Source organism: Tripterygium wilfordii, chromosome 16 (assembly GCF_013401445.1).
Source record: "Tripterygium wilfordii isolate XIE 37 chromosome 16, ASM1340144v1, whole genome shotgun sequence".
In the NCBI taxonomy this organism is placed as follows: Eukaryota; Viridiplantae; Streptophyta; class Magnoliopsida; order Celastrales; family Celastraceae; genus Tripterygium; species Tripterygium wilfordii.
In genome coordinates, this window is record NC_052247.1 from 8214617 (window position 1) to 8235520 (window position 20904).

At 39.4% G+C, this 20904-nt stretch overlaps 2 protein-coding genes across 2 annotated transcripts; both read left to right on the forward strand.

Moving 5' to 3' along the window:
* Nucleotides 1-2222: 2222 nt before the first annotated feature.
* LOC119980837 lies at nt 2223-12390 on the forward strand. The gene is made up of 7 exons (XM_038823634.1): nt 2223-2526; nt 2649-3277; nt 3626-3664; nt 9248-9373; nt 9464-9568; nt 9871-9909; nt 10201-12390. Exons 4-7 carry the CDS (start codon nt 9329-9331, stop codon nt 10396-10398), a joined length of 387 nt encoding a protein of 128 aa, XP_038679562.1. The 5' UTR covers nt 2223-2526; nt 2649-3277; nt 3626-3664; nt 9248-9328; the 3' UTR covers nt 10399-12390.
* A 715-nt stretch (nt 12391-13105) lies between these two features.
* On the forward strand, nt 13106-16284 carry LOC119980836 (bax inhibitor 1-like). The gene is made up of 6 exons (XM_038823633.1): nt 13106-13425; nt 14390-14533; nt 14646-14737; nt 15466-15652; nt 15748-15903; nt 16013-16284. Exons 1-6 carry the CDS (start codon nt 13309-13311, stop codon nt 16067-16069), a joined length of 753 nt encoding a protein of 250 aa, XP_038679561.1. The 5' UTR covers nt 13106-13308; the 3' UTR covers nt 16070-16284.
* The last annotated feature ends 4620 nt before the right edge of the window (nt 16285-20904 follow it).

Consider the following 20904-nt stretch of genomic DNA (forward strand, 5'->3'; position numbering starts at 1 on the left):
GAGAAAAGACTCACGTTGTTACGAATCACTCCTGTCTTAAGTAATTCGTGGATGAGTTTTTCAATCTCTGCTTTTTGGAAATGAGGATACTTGTATGGCCTGACATTAATTGGAGAAGTGCCTACCTGTAGTAAGATGCGGTGGCCATGTGTCCGGACAGGGGGAAGGCCAGTGGATTCTACAAAAATATCAGTGTACGAAGACAACAACTGTGTAATCCCCTCGTCTGGATTGTTAACTGTAGGAACTGGCGCCATATCAACTAACTGCAGTAAGACACCATGCCTCTCAAGATTCTGGCTCGATGCTTGTAGAAGAAATGAGAGTCCCAGATGATGGTTGGATTCCTACCAGCGTGAATTTTCCCCTTGATAGTTAAACTCCATAGTAAGGTGGTGGAAATGCCACTGCACTGTCTCGAAAGCCCAAAGCTAATGAATACCCAGAACCATGTCACAACCCCCAACAGCAAGAGTAGAAAATCCGTGCTAAATTCAAGTTTCTGTATGCTAAAGCCCACACCACAAAGTTTCCCTTGACTGTGAACAACATCTCCATTTGCTATTTTTATGGGCCGAGCATCACTTTGGTGACTTACTAACTGAGTCTTCTGCGAAACCGCGGGGTCGAGAAAATTATGGGTCGATCTTATATCAATCAAGGCCACAAACTGGTGCTTCCCAATCCGACCAATCACCCGTATAGTGCGTGGAGCTGGGGAACCTGATAACGCATGTAAAGATATTTCAGCATTTTGGGAGGAAGTCCCCTCAACAGCACCAGTGTACGGTTCTAGGCATATCAGTGGCATTGGACTGTGTTACATTCTACTCCCCTTCCTTCACATAAAAAATGTCTTCCTGAGTCTCGATGTAAAAGAGTTTGGGATTGGGACATTGATGGGTAGGAGACCACTTCGCGTCACAGCTGTTGCACAAACCCTTCCTCCTCTTCTCGTGCATTTGCTGATCAGTTATGCATTGGATCGAGGTTCCCTTGGACAAATAACTCTGTTGGGGTAAGGCATTAGGGAGATGAGAGGACGCCACTGAGGAAACTATCGAAGCAATAGTATTCTACATTCCATAACCTGGATAAGGGAGGGACAGGATGGCCGAAGGTGCCGGGAGGGCGGGCTTGGAGAATGGTTGGGCTGGGGCGGCACTGGGATCGAGAATGTGGTGGTGAGGTAGGGCTCCCAACTGAGGATGTCAAAACTATCATCTAGTGGCCTGTAGTGTTTCCTCTTGCATCCGAGCCAATGCCTAAGCTGCTAGAATCGATTGTAGCATTAGCATTCTGATCGGCATGCGAATCTCTTCCCTCAGCCCACCCAAAAAACAACTCAACTTATGAGCGACTGTTAACCCCTGAATCTTAACCACCAGTTCTTCAAACTTCAAACAATACTCATCCACCGTGCCAATTTGCCAGAGGTGCATCAATTCCTCCATGGGATCTTCAAACACCCCTGGCCCAAAACGCATTTGCAAGGCCATCACAAAATCAATCCAAACTGCAACATGTCTTTCCATATAGTAGGAAGCGATGAGAACCTTATGTCCCAATGGAGTCTGATAGTAAAGGAAGTATTGGTTGACCCTTTGCAGCCATTCTGTAGTATCCGTACCAAAAAATTTTGGAAAATCTAATCGTGGATTACGGTTCTGCCAAACGGCATTGGCAGCATTATCGTCCCTTCTGCGCTCAGGGGCTGGAGGTGCTAAGGCAAGAGCTGGTGGCGGAGGCTGAGGTGCTGGAGGAGGGTCATTAGCTAGATGCTCATTAAAGGCTTGAATCGCCACACTTTGGGCATCAAGACGGGCATCAAAATGGGTCGTAAGAGCCGTGATAGCCGACAGAATGTTGGACTGAAAATCATCGTCTGCCATAGTGCGTGTACCATGAGCAAGAAAGAGCCTCTGATACCAATTTGTTACACAACCGACTGTAATTGAACCACTCAAAAAGGAACAGACCCAACTGAGAATAGAAATTGCAAGTAACTAACTGATATCGATATATATATGAGAATCCAAGGAGCAAGAGGACAATTACACCAATCAGAGAACCCAAAGATAATGCCTTTTAGAGTGAGGCGGCACTCCAACAATCCAAAGCAGCAATAACAACTTTGACCAACTATCCTAAAAAACAAAGAGACAATATATATATAAAATATAACTTGATCTCAGCGCTTGAACTCTTCACATCATCTACGGCTGTGGATCCAGAGGTGATAAACTAAACGCTTAGGCATCTGGCCTAAATGACTCGTGACATATAGGGAATCAAAGGTTTTCCTCTTTCATTGTTCTCTAATGCGATCACAAAACAGCATCGTGTACCCGACCTACTCTCATCTGCTTTCGTACATGCACTTCTGCGGTGCATGTATCTCCACTGTTGCTTCGCATTAACACTTATGACAAGCCACCTGAAACTATCAAGTTGTCGGCGTTACTTCCTTGACTCGCCTTCCTTAGCCTGGGTTAGCTTTCATACACTTCTTCTCTTTGAATCCGGGTAATTTTGTGCAATCCTCCCTTCGTTCTTTATCGTTGTATGATTCTCTTCTGTTCTTCTTCAATTTCGTTGCACGGACGTTTGTCTTGGGTTGTCTGAGCTCCTCTTTCTCTTCTTCGTAGGTTTTGATGTTGCTTTTGAAGTATCTCTACGGGTGATTGGCGTGACTTCCACTTTTCTTCAAGCTCTCTCTTCTTTGTTCTATGTTCTCTGACCATCATTGTCTCTTTCTACGCACCATTAAAATCTCAAATTCGCGCAGCTGATTATGGTCTGTAGCGTTGCTTCTAATGTTCGGGCGTTACGATAAGAACCCCTTGGACGAAGCAGAAGAAGTTAACCCTTTCTCTGTGATTTTTTTCTTCTCGTAACCTCTCTCGAAGTTTAATTTCACTTCTATGAGATTTTGGTGTGGTTGTGGCTTGGCCTTTTTGTGATTTCATTTTGTTTGCGCGACAAAAATGATTCCATTAATTTTATTGGAGATGATCGTCTATGGCAAACTTTGCCAAACTTCACTTTGGCTATGGCCTTTCATTGTGTTGCCTTTTTGTTACTGCTGTTAAAAATTATTTGGGCTTTATGTATGACAGTGTTCTTTTGTTTGTGCATGTGTGTGATCTATTTCTAATGTTGTGATCTATCTCAGCTTCAATTTTTCCAGTTGTTAGTGTGCTTTTCTTCTTCAAAGGCAGATGACGTCAGTTCCAATCCCCAGGAAAAAGATAGCCTTTAATCATTTTTCTTTGGGGTATGTATTTACCTAATTTGAATATTGTATTTTGATTCAGAAGTTCTTATATAAATTGATATTGATGAACATGGTTTGTTGTTTGGTTAACCATGTCTTCTCCCTCATGCGTTTTTGTTCTGCCTCCTACTAATTTGTCAGTTAACTAGGTTGGTTTGGGCTGGTCTTGCCTTCTTCATGTGCTTTTTTTTAATTGACCAAACAAATAGACATTGATAGGTGCTACTGCCTTCCATAATAGGGTTATATAACGAGTTTAATCAAGTAATTGATTGCTTGATTGCATGATTATTTTTATTATTTAAAGAGAGATCTGAGTTTCTTTAACATTGGCAATTTCCTTTGTAGGTGCTGGTGGAGAAATCGTATATGGAGGGAAGCTTCTAGGTAATGAATTGTTTGTTTTATTAGTTTAGTGATTACTCTTTTATGGAATTTTCATAACCATACAGTTTATAAGTGTGTAATTATTCACAAAGTTGGCGAAGCAAATGGTCCTGCAATGTATAGAATCAAAGATAATCTGGACATCCTTTGAAAAATTCTAGCCTGACAACGTTATCTTGCAATTAAACAGCTATAGGTAAAAGTCAAAGTTTGGTTCTGATCTTCTGCATTTTGTGCTTGATAATAGAGATAAAAATAGTGTGTGTGTTCCAAAGGAGTATACAAGAGTATATATACAATAACTCATGAGAAGACCAAACTACCCTTCAAGACTAAAAAATACTAAAATATACACATCTCTAACACCCCCCCTCAAACTCAAGGTGGGTCAAACACCGAGAGTTTGCCAATGAGAAGCTGATGACGAGAAACAGTGTGAGACTTCGTGAAGAAATCCGCCAACTGTGCAACAGAATAAGTGAAAGGTAGGGAGAGAACATCCGACAGAAACTGCTCACGGACAAAGTGACAATCAATCTCAATGTGTTTCGTCCTCTCGTGAAAAACAGGATTGCAGGCAATATGAATAGCACTCCTGTTGTCACAATGCATCGGCGTTGGTCCAGAAATATGGACACCCAAGTGACTAAGGAGACGACGAAGATGAACAATCTCCTTAGCTGTAGTGGCCATAGCACGATATTCTGCCTCAGTGCTCGAAAGAGATACTACATTTTGTTTCTTGCTGCGCCAAGATATAAGAGAGTCACCAAGGAACACACAATAGCCTGTAATAGAGTGACGAGAAGTAGGATCACCTGCCCAATCAGCATCTGAGTAGGCCTGAAGAGTGAGGGACGAAGATGATGATAAGAACAGGGATCGAGTCATAGTCCCACTGAGATACCTGAGAATCCGGAGAAGAGCACCATAGTGAACTGAGCTGGGAGCAGACATAAACTGACTCACAATACTCACAGCATGAGCAATATCCGGACGAGTGATGCATAGGTACACAAGCTGACCAACAATTTGCCTGTAGCGAGTCGGATCAGGAAGAGGCTGACCATCAGTCGGACGGAGCTTCACATTAAGCTCAAGAGGAGTGTCAGCACTGTGAGTATCTAAGAGAGCAGCCCGACTAAGAATGTCGGAGAGATACTTCTGCTGGGATAGCAGAATGCCATGATCAGAACGAGTAATCTCAATGCCAAGAAAATACCGGAGAGATCCAAGATCTTTCATTCGGAACTGAGACTGAAGATGTTGCTGAAGATACTGAATGGCAGCGGTATCATCACCTGTAATGATCATATCATCCACGTACAACAACAGAATCGCCCGTCCCTGAGGGGATGACCTAACAAAGAGAGAGTGATCCTGAGAGCTCTCAATAAATCCAGCCTGAGTCACCACCTGACGAAACCGCTCAAACCAAGCCCGAGGGGCTTGTTTGAGACCATAGATAGCCCGGCGAAGGCGACAAACATGCTGAGGAGGAGTCCGAAGTCCGGGAGGGGGCTGCATGTAGACAATCTCTGAAAGATCACCATTGAGAAAGGCATTCTTCACATCCATCTGAAGAAGAGGCCACTGACTAACAGCAGCAACTGCCAATAAAGTGCGAACTGTAGTCATCTGAGCAACGGGAGCAAATGTCTCATCATAATCAATACCATGCACCTGGGAAAAACCTCTAGCAACAAGACGAGCCTTATAGCGCTCAATAGACCCATCAGGGCGACGTTTAACCCGATAAATCCATTTGCAGCCAATAGGCCTAACACCAGCAGGAAGAGGAACCACATCCCAAGTCCGAGTCTCTCTAAAAGCCTCAAACTCCTCTGCCATAGCCTGCTGCCACTGAACTAACTGAGAGGCCTCACTGTATGAGGTAGGCTCAGACTCCGAATGAAGAGCAGTAAGAAAAGCAGTAAACTGTGGAGCATAAGTAGAAACAGAACTATAACCATACCTCTCCACAGGGCGTCGCTCGCGTTGAGGATAGCGAGGAGCAGGGGGATCCATACTAGCAGGGGATGTACAGGTGGCCGAGGAGGATGAGGTAGGATCAGGACTAGCAGATGGGACATAGTCAAGATCACGGGTGTAGTGAAGAGGATAAGGAGTAATACCAGATGAAAGAGGAGGAGATGAAGGATCAGGTGCAGTGGGAACGGGATCAGGTGCAGAAGAGGAGGAGGAAGATGGAGGATCAGGCTCAGTGGGAGCAGAATCTGAGGGAGTGGAGGAAATGGGAATATCTAGAATGGATGTAGAGGAAACAGGAGTAGGGGGAAGAGAAATGTCAGGAGTGGGTGAGGGCGGAAGCGTAAGAAAGGTAAGATCCTTAGATGTCGAGGAGAAATAAGGAACATCCTCAAGAAATGAGACATGACGAGAGATACGGACGCGCCGAGTCAAGGGATTGTAGCAACGATAACCCTTGTGTTCAGCACTGATACCGAGGAGAACACATTTGGCAGAAACAGGGGACAATTTGGAACGCTCAGGAGGAGGTAATACGACAAAACAAGTGCAGCCGAATGTGCGAAGACGAGAGTAGTCAGGTGGGGAGCTGAATAGCCGCTCATGAGGAGAGATACGACCAGGCAGAATTGAAGAGGGAGTAATGTTGATTAGATTTACTGAAGTGAGAACAGCCTCAGCCCAGTAAGAACGAGGCACAGAAGCCGAAAGGAGAAGCGCCCGAGTAGTCTCTAGAATGTGTCGATGCTTCCTCTCAGCAACACCATTCTGCTCATGTGTGTGTGGACATGAGTGCTGAAAAATGGTACCGTGAGAGGAGAGCAACGTGCGCATACTAGAAGACAAGTACTCAAGAGCACAATCAGAACGGAGTGTCTTGATGCGACAACCGAACTGAGTGAAAATCATAGTGGTAAAACGGTCATACACATCGAGAATCTCAGAGCGATGCTGTAAGAGATAGACCCAAGTATAGCGAGTAAAGTCATCAATAAAGGAAACATAATAACGATAACCACAAATAGAAGGGAGAGGTGCAGGGCCCCAAATGTCTGAATGTAATAGATCAAAAACACTAGAAGTTTGGGATACACTGGGGGAAAAGGGGAGTGCTGTAGCTTTAACAAGCTTACAACCAAGACAAGGACTCAAAGCAGAAAAAGAACTACGACCGAGAGCTCCAGACAGGGAAAGACTCTTCAGTCGCGACTCAGAAATATGACCTAATCGTCTATGCCAGATATCAAGAGTAGGAGAGGCAAGACCACAAAAACTGGGATGCGAGGAGGGAAGGTGGAGAGACTGGAGATGATAGAGACCACCCACTCTACGACCACTGCCAATCACCCGGCTGGTAGACGGATCCTGCACACGACAAGAAGAGGGTGTGAATAAAACATCATAGCCAAAATCACATATACCACCAACTGAAATAAGATTCATGCTCAACTGAGGAGCATGAAGAACAGAGGGTAGAGAAAGATGGCCTGAGGGCTCTGAGGTGGTAGTAATAGAGCCAGCCTGAGAGACTCTCAATGGAGAACCATCAGCAGTGTAAATAGAGGGAATAGGAGGTGCGGGACTACAATCAGTCAACAGGGAGGCATCAGAGGTCATATGATGAGAGGCCCCCGAGTCAAAAATCCAAGTACTAGACATACCAGTGGCTGAGAAAGCAGAGGATGCAGGAGTGCTACCAGTGCTGGTGGAAGCAGTCATCTGCTCAAGACGCTGCTGATACTGCTAGAACTGTTGGAACTGCTGAAACTGCTGAATATCAATAGGAGACATAGCAGAAGCAGGAGAAGGAAGTGCAGGAGTAACAACCGCAGCAATAGGAGTGGAGGCACGGCGACCACGACCTCGAGGTCCAACACGACGCTCGGGGTGAAGCTTCCAACAGTCATCCAAAGTATGACCTGGCCGCAGGCAATGAGTGCAAGTAGGACGACCAGATGAAGGTGAAGGAGCTGTGGAAATACCAGAGGGTGCCGAAGCAAGAACACCAGAGAAACTAGAGGGTGCGGGAGGTGGCCTAACACCACCTAGCAGGCGCAGACGAGTCTCCTCTGCAACTAACTCAGCAACTGCAGTCTCAAGACTGGGAGAGGGGTCACGATGTATAAGCTGACCAACCAGAGAACCAAACTCAGGGCGGAGAGCCATCAAAAACTCATACATATGACGCATATCCCAAAAGGCCACATGAGTAGCAATATGACTGCCAGCAGGGAGAAAGGCCTCCAACTCACGCCAAAAACCACGCATGTGCTGATAGAACTGCTGGATAGACCTATCATCCTGACGAGCAGCAGCAGCCTGAGTAAGAAGAGAATACTGACGAGCCCCACTACGCTCAACAAAACGAGCAGTAAGAGACTTCTAAACCACATGGGCAGATTGAGTAACCAGATCAGGTCGAAGAGCCGGGTCGAGAGACTCAATGAGATAACTGGAGACTCGATTAGTCCGAAGACTCCAAACAGCTAAAACATCATCATAACAGTCAACGGGTGGACCATCCGTGAGATAAGATAAGAGCCCACGGCCAAACAGAGCATTACGAACCGTGGCACTCCAAGTAGGCCAATCACTAGCAGCGGTGAGCCGAAAATCAGTCGAAGTGGGAAGAAAATCCCGAGGAAGTTCAGAGGTGGTCAAACCAACAGTCGTCGAGGATGAGAGTGGCGTAGCAACAGCAGAAGTCGACAGAGACCGAGTGGCGGAGGAACCAATCCCCGGCAAGGGAGGAAAATCACTACCAAGAGTTGTCATCAACACAAATGACAATTTCAGAAATCTGTAGGGACTAAACTAGAAGTTCAGAAATTTGGAGGGACCAAACTGAAATTTCAGAAATCTGGAGGGACCAAACTGCAATTTCAAAAAAATTGGAGGGACCAAACTGCAATTTCTGAAATCTGGAGGAACCGAACTGCAATTTCAAAAAAATTGGAGGGACCAAACTACAATTTCTGAAATCTGGAGGGCTAAAATGCAATTTTAAAAATTTTGGACGGACCAAACTGCAATTTCAGAAATCTGGAGGGCCAAACTGCAATTTCAAAAGATCAAAAAACCAGATCTGCTGGCGGGGTGCCGTGACTGAAGACGCACACTCAGCAGGGTGCCAAAGAGAGATCTCGCCGGAGATTCAGGGAGTAGAGTATCAATAGCGCACAACAGGAAGCTCGCCGGAAACAAGAGAGGGCAGTGGTGCTAGCGCACAGCAGGAAGCTCGCCGGAAAAAGAGAGGGCAGTGGTGCACGGTGAGCTGGACAGAGAGACAGAGAGCAGCACTGAGAGAGTTGAGAGGAGTGGCGCACGGCAGGGAGCTCGTCGGTGAAGAAGAGTACAGTGGCAAACAGCAGTGAGCTCGCCGGAGAAGAAGAAGAGGGCCGCCGCACGAAAGAAAAAAAAAATTTGTAGGAGAAAAAAAAACTACTGCGATACCATGATAATAGAGATAAAAATAGTGTGTGTGTTCCAAAGGAGTATACAAGAGTATATATACAATAACTCATGAGAAGACCAAACTACCCTTCAAGACAAAAAAATACTAAAATATACACATCTCTAACAGTGCTATTGTAGGAAATTTTCTTTGAGATATATGAATGGTCTGAAAAGAGCTGGGAGCTATATCTGGCCAATCATGTTCAAATCCAGTTCTATATGATCATTCCTTATGTGCTAAAGACCCTATCAACTGATCAAAAGGTTTGCTTCCCTGGTGCTGCATGTACGTGTCATCTCCATATCCAACATACCTAGACATCTTACTTTACACATATCTTTCTGATTATGCAGGGTCTTTATCATACATCATTCAAGGTCCCTGATGTTTTTGGAGTTTTCCGGTTCAAAATTGAGTGTCACAGATTTGGATACAGTTGCTTATCGGTCTCTAAACAGGTGAATTTTTCAATACTTTCAGCTGCACGATAGAATTCATGTCATGCATGATTCTTTCAATGTGAGGAAACCATCATCGAGTTTATTTGTGTTCTTCTTTCTCCAAACCAAAGTGTATCTCAAACTGGAGGTCTTATTTTCCTCTATTTGCTTGAAATCGTTAGTTCTCTGTTAGGTAGCCAAGAAATTAAACGGATACGGAACTTGATTGAACAATTGAGCAGATTCAATGAGATTTTAGTATTGATTGAACTATCAGGCCGCTCGGGATTAACTACTTTCTTCCTCCTGTTCTTCTGCAGCTACTGCTGGACTTTTACTGTCCATCTTCGATACACTCCGTAAGTTGTGGGTTTTTTTTTTTTCTATGTAGTTGATATGCTTCCTTTCAATTTATTACCCTTTTCAATTGGTTTCCTTTTCAGTTTGAATATGTTTTAAGTGTCCCCTACAGTCATGTTGCCCTTTTCATTGAATTTTGATGTTATTCCTGGAGTTCATTTGTTTCATTTTATGTTTTATTTGATGAGCTCACAAACTCTGGAGTTGATTCAAACAGCCTGTATCTATTATGCATCAGATGATTTGATTTTTTTTTTTTTGAAACTCAAATTATTGTGCCTCCATTGAAGGTTTTGTCAACAAGTGAAGTGGAGGAAAATCTTTCAGGAAAGATAAGTAGTTGTGTGACCAGAATTCTCTATATTGGGAATCTTCCAGGCGATATTCGTGAGAGGAAAGTGGAGGGATTTGTTATACAAGGTGACGCTACTCAGCTTATTATTCATGTTGTGTTTGTTATTTACTCTTATAGATTGAAACTTACGTAAATTGTTTTGTACTTTAAGGCCGCATGATGAAGACTCATGCTTCTGTTTAGACTCTCTTAGAAATCAACACTAATTTATTCTTGAGGTGAACACTTTGTACGATTTTTTTCTATGTTTTGTTTCTTTACATTTTCTATTTCTAAACTTTATCATTTTGCCAACCATGTCTAAGAATAGTTTGTTTTAGTATTCTGTTGATAAGAATATGGGGTCTTCAGCCTCCACGCATCCTGTCAATATGATGCATCAAAATGAGACCCCAAATAATTAATTTGAAGGATGAAGCATTGAAGCCAGAATGGAAAAGGAGGAAGCTCGGTTTCTCACATTTTAGTAACATTCAGTAATGAAAATAAGTCATTATTCTTTTCATGTTTTTCTTTTTATGTTTTTGCTGATTTATTGTGTATGGTGATTTATTGATGCTTTTGTCTTATGCACCTATCTCTGCTTTGCAGGTTCTTCTGAAGTAAGGTGTTTTTTACTTTTTTTGGTCTATTTCCTTTCTTGAATTATTGGTACGTGTTCACAATTTTTTTTTACATCATTAAAACTTGCACTGTTTCTTGGCTGAGTGTTCTGCTCTTCTTTTATTTGTTACTGAGAATAGATTTTGGTGGTCCTGTGAATTTAGAATTTCTCTTCGTTATGGATTATATGTGGAATTCGTTCATGTTGATGGGTCTTATCATTCCAATGGATGCTAAGTGGCTTTTTATATTTTAGCCTAATTTTTTTTTATGCTTTCTGTTGTTTACCAATTGATTATTTATTTCTTTAGTTAATTGTTCCTGCTTTATTATTGCAGGCAAGAGCAATTGTCCAAGATAAGGTTCTGTTTTACATCTGTTGGTTCGGTGAGCTTTTGTTTTGTGATTTTGGCCTGTACTTCTTTTATGTTTTCATATTTAATGACATTGATTTACTTTCTTATTCTTTAAGTTGTTTCCCTTTAAAGTTGCAGTTTTTTTTTCCTATTGTTTTCCCAGATTTTAGATTGGGTACTGATTGATGTTGTCTTTGCTGTTACCAATAGGCCTTGACTTACACTGTATAGTCTGCTGTTAAGCTTTTATTATCTACTGCTGTGGTTTATTTCTTTTCTGATCAAACCAGTATACGATTATGTGGTTCTGTTTTTGTGGATAATGGTCTCTTAAACATTTGGTAGTACCATAGTATTGATATGTTCATATGGGATGACCAATTCCCCAAACATAAGTTAATCAAATAGCCATAGATAATCACTAATCCCATGCTTGTGGGTTAATAGTTGGAACCTCAGGTACTACTTTGTTCCTGCTTTCCTTCTTTTGTTTATCAGGTCTGGGTTTAGTAATATGTAATTTCGTGTTCTATATTTTTACAGGAAAGTATTGATGCCCTTATCCAGTCTCTGCTAGATTTACTATAGGCCTATTCGACTTGAAAGGCTTTTACTTTCATTTTGTTTGATTTCTCTTGGTGTATCCTCATGTTTCTTGCTTCCTTCCTAATTTTGTCGTACTGTTTCAGGTCTGGGTTTATTACACATTTACGACTACTATTGCTTATGAAGTTCTGTATTAGTTGAATAGTGAGCCAGTTTTCCTCCCTTTTTAATCTGTTTTGGTCTTCCTTATTTCAAGTTGCTCTCATGGTTTTTTCCCGCCTATACTGCAGTTAATTGGTTGACTCCATTACAAGAGTCCTATAACAAAATCCTATGCAGAAGTTCAATTGTTGGCAGTAAGTGGAAGACAATTACCGAATGAAAATGGAGTTGGTGATTTTATTTTGTAGTTAATGACACGTTTTTAATTTGTTGCTTGATACATTAATTCTGTGGAGAGACCCTGTTACTGGTGAGCGGGGCCGAGCTGATATTGTGTAATTCATAATTATCTTGCTTTTGTCGAGTTGCATGTTTTAATTACATGACAATGTACTTTTACAGGAAACTTTACCGCATTTGTAGCAATGCTATATCCGTGAAGTATACTTTGTTCGAGACATTATTTTTCTCGCTTATTTGATTTTTCTTTGATAATTTAAAACTTCATATAGTGCCGTCTATGACTCTATGGAATTGGTGGAAAATGAACACAGAGAGAAAAGATTTGCTTGACTTAATCCCTAGCTCATTTTTTGATCTGGTGGATAAGTACTTGACAGTGAACCCAAGACTGAGGACGATGCTCTAAAGCATGAGTTTTTTGTTCCATGTCATGAGGTCCGACGAAAGAAGAAAATGCTCATGCTCAGGCAGGGTAAGAAGGAGCCATCCTGCATGATGTGGACAAAGTAGTGCTGGAAATAACATGCAAGCAGACATGATCTAACTTGTAAAAACGACACTTAACCCTTATTCTAAATTTCTACTGCTGTGAATTTTTGTTTGTGCTTCTGGTTTTCGTATTTTTTGTGTACTTTGATTGTTGCTGTTCATAATTCCTTCCGTGTGCATTTCCTTTTATTCGTTTTTGCATTTCCTTTGCCATATCGATTTCCTTCTCGATTGATTGGAAGACGTGTACGTGCTTGAATTGATTCTCTCTCATTTTCTTTGTAAATATAATAATTGCTTGCATTATGTGGTAGAATTTGATTGGATGTAATACGGAGCTTTAAGTATAAAAATTGGTTGCATTATGTGGCAGAATTAGATTGGCTGTAATACGTAGGCTATGCCCTACTCTTGCTATACTACTATACGTCTATAGTATTATCTTCCTTCCTTGGTGACAAATCAATGTTGAATAATAGCAAGTCAGACCGTGAATAAATAATTGTCAGAAGGGCATTATAGACTTTCTATTAACTGAAGCAATCTAGAACTTTCCGGACTCCTATAAAATATAAATGGACAAACAACCAAACGATAATTAATTGTTTTGTTGGTTTCTCTGGCGATTTCTCTCTTGCGAAGTAATGGACACGTTCTCTGCTTTCTTTGATTCCCGATCGGCGTCTAGCGGCGGCTGGACCTACGATACCCTTAAGAACTTCCGTCAGATCTCTCCGCTCGTCCAGACTCATCTTAAACAGGTAAGTTTCCCCGGAAACTTCTATTTCTTGTTCAATAGGGTTTGGCTTGTAGATTTTTCTGGCTGATTGTTTGTTGGAGTTGAAGAAAAAGGCGAAGAATATGATCAGTGTCTTTAGTTATTTCTTTTTTTTTGTCCTCTTAAAAGAGAGTTTGTGGAAGTAATTTATCGGATCAAGGGGATTCCTTCATGTAGTTATTTGTCAATTGCCTTGTTAATGACAATCCTATAAAGGAACGTGATAAAATATGGATCAACTGTGCTAGCACTTACAATAAAGTGTTTCCAGGTGAGAATTTGATCCACTGTAATGAGTATTTGAATCGGAAGTTGGGTGTCTTTACACTGATTTTGAGTCCTACAAGTCCCATGTGAGAAGAAAAACTATTGGAGGTTGTGATCTGGCGAATGTTTTTTTTTTTTCTTTCTTTCCGAGGAATGGCTGGTTTGCAGGTGTTACCAATTTAGGACCTGGCCCTTGGAGATTCGAGATGCTAGAATGATTATTATAATTTATAAAATGTCTTCTCTCTCGTTTAATATTTTCTGCTCGAGTTGGGAAGTTGGTAACCAAAGGCTGTTTCATTCTTTCGATTGAATATTTATTGAAGATTTCGTTGTATTTACTGTGAAATTGGATGGTAGGCTGAGATCAATTTATTTTTTTAATATCGTATTTCTCTATCAGTATTCAATAAATATTGTCTCAATTGCTTTTCAGTTACACAAATGATTTGTCACCAATCATTCTATAAATGCTTTCTTGTTTTCCTATTATTTATGGCATTGTTCCACTTAAGCCACACAGTTCGTTTTGACCCTTGTTTCATGTCACCGTCCTTAAAGCTCTGACTTGAGCACTTGTTGAAATATTTATCTAGCCTTTGCTTGTTTGCATACATGAATTCTTTCTTTTTCTTCCATATTACCTTTCAAAGGTAAATTCTCATTTCCCAAATTTTCAGGTCTATCTGTCTTTGTGTTGTGCACTGGTTGCCTCGGCTGTTGGAGCTTATCTTCATCTCTTATGGAACATTGGTGGCCTTCTTACAACATTTGCATGCTTTGGAAGTATTGTTTGGCTTCTTTCCACTCCTCCTTATGAAGAGGTACATATAATTTGTTTGTCATTTATTTGTTCTCTACTGCCATCTATGTAATCAATGTTTCTGGTTCTCACAAATTTTATTTTTTTGGTTTGTGGTGTTTGTTCATAAGCAGCGGAAAAGGGTTGCTCTTTTGATGGCAGCTGCACTGTTTGAAGGGGCTTCAATTGGTCCTTTGGTAGATTTGGCCATTGAAATTGATCCAAGGTATTTGATCATCTATCTACTTCTTTTTGGATTCTCTTGTGTTAAAACAAAACATTAATGTAGGCTCTAAGGTGGTAGTAGCTTCCCAATTTCTACTTTATCTTGCTTGGGCTTTGTAATTGAGAAATTAAACATTCTTTTTCTCAATTTGATGTGTCCACATTATTGTCAAAGTTTAGTTTGTTTTTAGGAACTAGGAAGTCTTGCTGGACTTGTTGTTTCCTATTTTGCACTCTTGCAGGAAGGTTTCCATAACCTTCACAGTTTTGTCACACTTGTTAGCTCGTACTCTAAAAACTTTAGCACAGTTTTATATTAACGGTGTGTTCTTGAGAAAGCTTTACATTATTTGGAAAATCTAGAATCTTTATGGGCTGTGCTTTATCCTTCCTTCAATTTGTTAGATCGATCCATCAGTACATATGGAGATATCTTTTTTCTAGAATAACCTTCATGCAGTCTTGTCACACTTGTGTTAGCTCGTAGTTGAAAAATGTAACTCAGTTTTAGATAAACTTTTGCGCTTGGGAGAGCTTTACACTATTTGGAAAATCCAGAATCTTCATGGGCTGTGCCTTTTCCTTCCTTTAATTTGTTGGATTGATCCGTTGGTACATACAGACATCTCTTTTTCTTGGATGTGTGGTAGATATCGAAATGATGGATTCCATCTGAAGACGTGCTTATTGCTTATGCTAACTTGTTAATGCTTTTATCCCCTGTTTCAGCATTCTGATTATCGCGTTTGTGGGAACTGGGTTGGCCTTTGGTTGTTTCACAGCGGCAGCCATGTTGGCACGGCGTAGAGAGTACCTTTACCTTGGTGCCTTGCTTTCATCAGGCCTATCGATGCTTTTGTGGTTGCACTTTGCCTCCTCTATCTTTGGGGGTTCCGCAGCCGTCTTTAAGTTTGAGGTGAGGCACCATCAGCCCATGCTTTTTATATGGCCATTTTGTTCTCTGTATTCAGTGACCCCATAGTTTGCTGCTAAGATGGTTTCTTTTTGCAGCTTTACTTTGGACTGTTGATATTTGTTGGCTACATAGTAGTGGACACACAGGACATCATCGAGAAAGCACACCTTGGTGATCTTGACTATGTGAAACATGCCTTGACGCTCTTCACAGATTTTGTTGCTGTATTTGTCCGAATTCTGATAATCATGGTGAATGAGCTAAAATATCTAGAGTGCTCTTAGTAGTGTTTTCTTTTGCAGTGTTGAACGAGTTCTTGTCTTTGCTATATAGTAACAGGTTCATTAATTGGTATTGCAGTTAAAGAACTCGATGGAGAAGGATGAGAAGATGAAGAAGAAGAAGAGGAAGGACTGAATACTTCTTTGTCTTGGTTTTGGCCTGTAAATTGTTAAATCGAGTGTCTGTACATGTAACATGAATGTTTGATGTTTTGGATTTGCACTTGATAGTAGCCCCTAAACCTTGGAAGATAAACCCTCCAAATGATGATTTTGAACATCAATTGTGATTGTAACCAACTTAGAGACATCTGAATGGGAGGCAATTTGTTCTTGGCTCTTTGATTTTGAGATTTGGTTTACTGCACACTTTGCTGGATTAACTTTTTTAGTCATTGGAACTTGGAAGGTGTGACGATACCTAGACTTGTTCAGTCTATTGGATGGAGTACCGTACAGTATTATGGAGGCTATAAGTATAACCAGAACAATGAAATTGCTGCGCCGGCTTGTATTATAACCACAGAGGTGTGTATGACAATACAAATGGAGCAAATGACAGTAGGAATGATACTTCAGAATCCGTTGCACTGGGAGTTCCATATGTTCGAATTTATTTTTTTTAGAAGAATTTCATTAAAACAGCAACACTACAACGAATGAAATTGTTCCCTCCTAACAAGGAATCAATTTCAACTAGGCAGTAATCAGACCACAAGGATCTCCCGTTATCATGCTTAACCATTCTCGTTCTTGCAAGGGCATGAGTGACTTCATCACCCGAGTGAGAAATATGATGACATTGGGATTTGGGACACACCAAGACACGATATATAATAGACTTTTTTTCCCCACAAAAACTAAAATAAAAAGAAGAACTCGTATTATATAAAATTAAAACGCTTTATCATCTCATAAAATGCACGGCACAACAAGCCCCATCCTTGGTTGGTTACCCTAGCCATCCAAATTTTAATGGGTGAGATGAATTAAAAAGAAAATGAAGAAAAGCGTAGATGATAAGCAGTGAATGAGAACGAACGGTCATTTATAAATTGAATTGTTGAAGGGTAAAATGTAATTTTCAAAAAAAAAAAAAGAAGAGGGTACACACAAAAAGAAATGAAGAGTAATTTTCGGGGTGAGTAATGTTTGGATACAATAATGCATCTAATCTAATATGGGTTGTTCACAGATATCTCTGGGGTGAGTCAGTTTCGAATAGGAAGGTTCTAATTTTTTGCTATAATTAAGTAGCGTTCACGATCGGTTATGATCGATTTTTCATTTTCTTACATAAATTTAACCGATCAATTGTTTCGATTTTTTTGATTATCAATCAGTTCTTAAAGATTTTGAAAATAACCGACCGACCATTTCGGTAATGATTGATAATTTTGGATAACCCTTTTGTAAGAACAATTCTCCACCGAAAATATGTTAAATCATGTGGTAAATTGTACTTTGACTAGTTAAATTTTTCATAATGTCACAATATAGTATATTTGAAAAAATAAGATCATATACATAGTATGATTACTGAATAAGAGAATGATTTTGGTGCAACAACATCAGCTTTTAGGAAAACTCTATGATTGTCATGTGGATTAATGGAAAAGACTAATTTTTATTTATTCAAGTTATACACAAACACACAAATAACATGTATTAATTATTGATTTAATTAGAACAAATTAAATCATGCATAACCATTACAGAATGATTCCAATTTAACGATTTCTTTCCTATTTCAATTTATCAATTAATTTGTGTCATTAAAGTATCATGCATAACCATTAGAGAATGATTCCAATTAAATCATGCATAACCATTAATTGAGTCATTATTCCATACACAACCTCACTCATTTCATTAATGTTGATTTTATTTTTCTTTCATACTTAATTGCTAAACGGTTACCATATAATTAAATCTATTAATTGGGCCATTATTTCATACACATTCTCACTTATGTCTTCCATGTTTTCATAAACGTTTATCAAAACATAAAAACGTTTTATTTGATGTCTTCCATGTTTTCGGCTATTTAATTCATGTCTTCCATGTTTGATAGACCAACCCCATTTGTAACTGTTAATTCTCAAAAGTAGTGCAGCTAGGAAGAAATGCAAGAGAATGTCTCCCATTAAATTCTCAGAGGTTGATTATTTATATTTGTTTCAATTTATGACGTTTAATATAAAATATTTATTAATTGTAATGATTGTTTAACCTATATAAATTAACAAATCTTTGTGTTCTTTTCAACTTTCAAAACACCTGAACTTATTCTTTCTCATACAACATATCACTATGGCTGATACACTGAAAAAAATTGATGGTTCAAGGATGAATTGGGAGGTGATTGCCCGCATCAGCCGCCTATGGAATTCTAAGAATGTCCGAAATAACAATGACCTCCTGAGTGTGGATACGCTTCTTTTGGATGCAGAGGTGATGTTAGACTATTCTATTTTTTAACTATTTGGTTCGCATGTTTCTTATTGTTTATATGGTTTAAATCAATTAATTTTGTAGTAGGTATATTTTCAATTAATATTATGTAATTAACATTGATATAATTAGTATTTTTTTCATATCACATAACCCAACACATTTGCTCCACTTGTGTCAACAAGAAGTTCCAGTAGGTATTGTTTCACTTTATGGAATTAGTTTCCCATAAACTGTTTATTAAATGATTGCTCCTGGTTTTCCTTATTGTGATGGGTCTGAATTGAGCTTTTTATATTTTTAATGGTCTCTATCTTTTCACTTCGTATATCTTGCTCCCCGATTACTTGAAGGATAGCTTGTATCTCGCATGTTAGACTATTCTATTTTTTCGTTAAATTCATACCACATCTTTTGAAGTCAATGTATTGCTATTGTCTATTTTATTAAACCTAAAACACTTATTGGATGTATTGTCTAACATAGTGTTGTTTGTATTTTTTTTGATACATTAATTTACAACTTCGGCTATGCAGGGAACACATATCCATGGAAAAATTCGTAAGTGTCAGGTCGAAATGTTTCGTAATAAAATCAAAGAGGGACATATCTACGTGCTTAAAAATTTTAAGGTCGTTGGTAGTGATAATACATACAAGCTTGTACCGGGAGACGTATCAATCAATTTTTTACCCATTTCTTTCTTCAAAGAGCTATTGGCTTATGATGGTGCTCTCATTGAGCACTACAAGTTTCATTTTCAAAATCAAGATGAGATAATCAAACGGTTAAACAACCACACATATTTGACAGGTTTTCAATTTCCTTACACATTTATGCTGTAATATAATTAAAAAGTAAAATTACATGCTGCGCGAAGCGCGGGCATGACCCCTAGTTTTAAATTAAACCCTAAAACCTAAACTCAAACCCTAAACACTAAATCTGAATCCTAAACCATAAACCTAAACCTTAAATTCAAATCCAAAACAATAAAACCATAAACCATAAACACTAAACTCAAACACTAAATCCTAAGCTCTAAAATTTTTTTTTGATAAGTACTTAAACTCTAAATCCGAAACCCAAACCCTGAAACTCTAAACACTAAATCCTAAACCCTAAATCATAAATTCTAAACCCTAAACCATAATCCTAAACCCTAAAACCTAAACGTAAAACTACCCTAAACCCTAGATCCTAAATCCTAAAGGGAAACACTAAAACTTAAATCTCTAGGCTATAAACACTAAATGTAAACCCTAAACACTAATTTCTAACTTTGAACATTTATATGTTATTTTTCAAAACAAAAAATATGTTGGAATTGTAGTCTCCGTTTGGCAAAGCTTATTTGCTCTTAAAATAAGTTAGCTTATAAGGTGTAAAAATTAAATTAACTTATAAGTTGAGAAATAAATTGTGAGGTGTTGATGAAACTCATAGTTGATGCAAACTTATCAGTTATGAAAAGTCTATTTAAGTATAGTATAATATAAAAGATAGAGATTTATTAAGTAGAGGTACTAGATGGGTTGTGGGCAATGGAGAACAAATAAATCTTTATCGAGATAGATGGCTTCCTTCTCCTTATACATTCATAGTAGTTGTTGGATTCAAATTCATATAATGATAAATTGAGAACCAACAAAATAGTAACATAGAACTATTGCAAATACAGTAACATAGCAAATTGCATGCATAACACAGTAACATATACGTATTCAGTAACACAATAACATATATGAATACAGTACCTATTGCTTAAATTAAAAATACCAAAACCGGAAACAACTGGATAGGAAATGAGCGAGCGAGGTATGCCTTTGCGAATCTCTTTAAAGAGAATTTTTCCTAGCCACAAGTGCCTCTGCTCTCTTGGACAATCTCTTCCCAAGATACAACGCTGAATCGAACCAAATATAAACAGCAACTCTCAGACATAATAGAATTTTGGCATAGTTACAACAGAGGAGAAGTAGAAGAATTTCTTGTGGAGAGCATATCACGACATCATTCCAACTGGGAGCAACTTGGCTTCAAAACATGAGTAGTGTGATATGTGTTGTCCTTTGTGTGGTATTGGGGAAGATTCTTCCATTCATGCTCTATTTCAATGTGCCTTTGTTAAACCTGTCTGGAAGGAATATTGTGGAAGTTGGGAGTTTTTGAAATCAACATTACATGGTAGTTTCCTGGATTGTCTTGTTCGGCTAAGGATGACTTTAAATAGTTTTGCTATGAATATATTTCAAGTCAAGGGGTGTTCATGGAAGGGTTGTTTGCATGGATACCTGAGTTCTTGAATGATTTTGTCTCTTGTCGACAAGGCCGGTTAGAAATGCCCAAAACTAGCTAGTCAGGTTGCTAAATGGCTACCTCCTCCGCTAGTTAAGTTTTATGTGAATGTGGATGTTGGTTTTGATCTAGATACGGCTAAGTGTGCCATTGGATATGTTAATACGAGGTGATGGAGGTAGATTGGTGATGGCTTCTGCAACTCCTGTAGGCATTCTT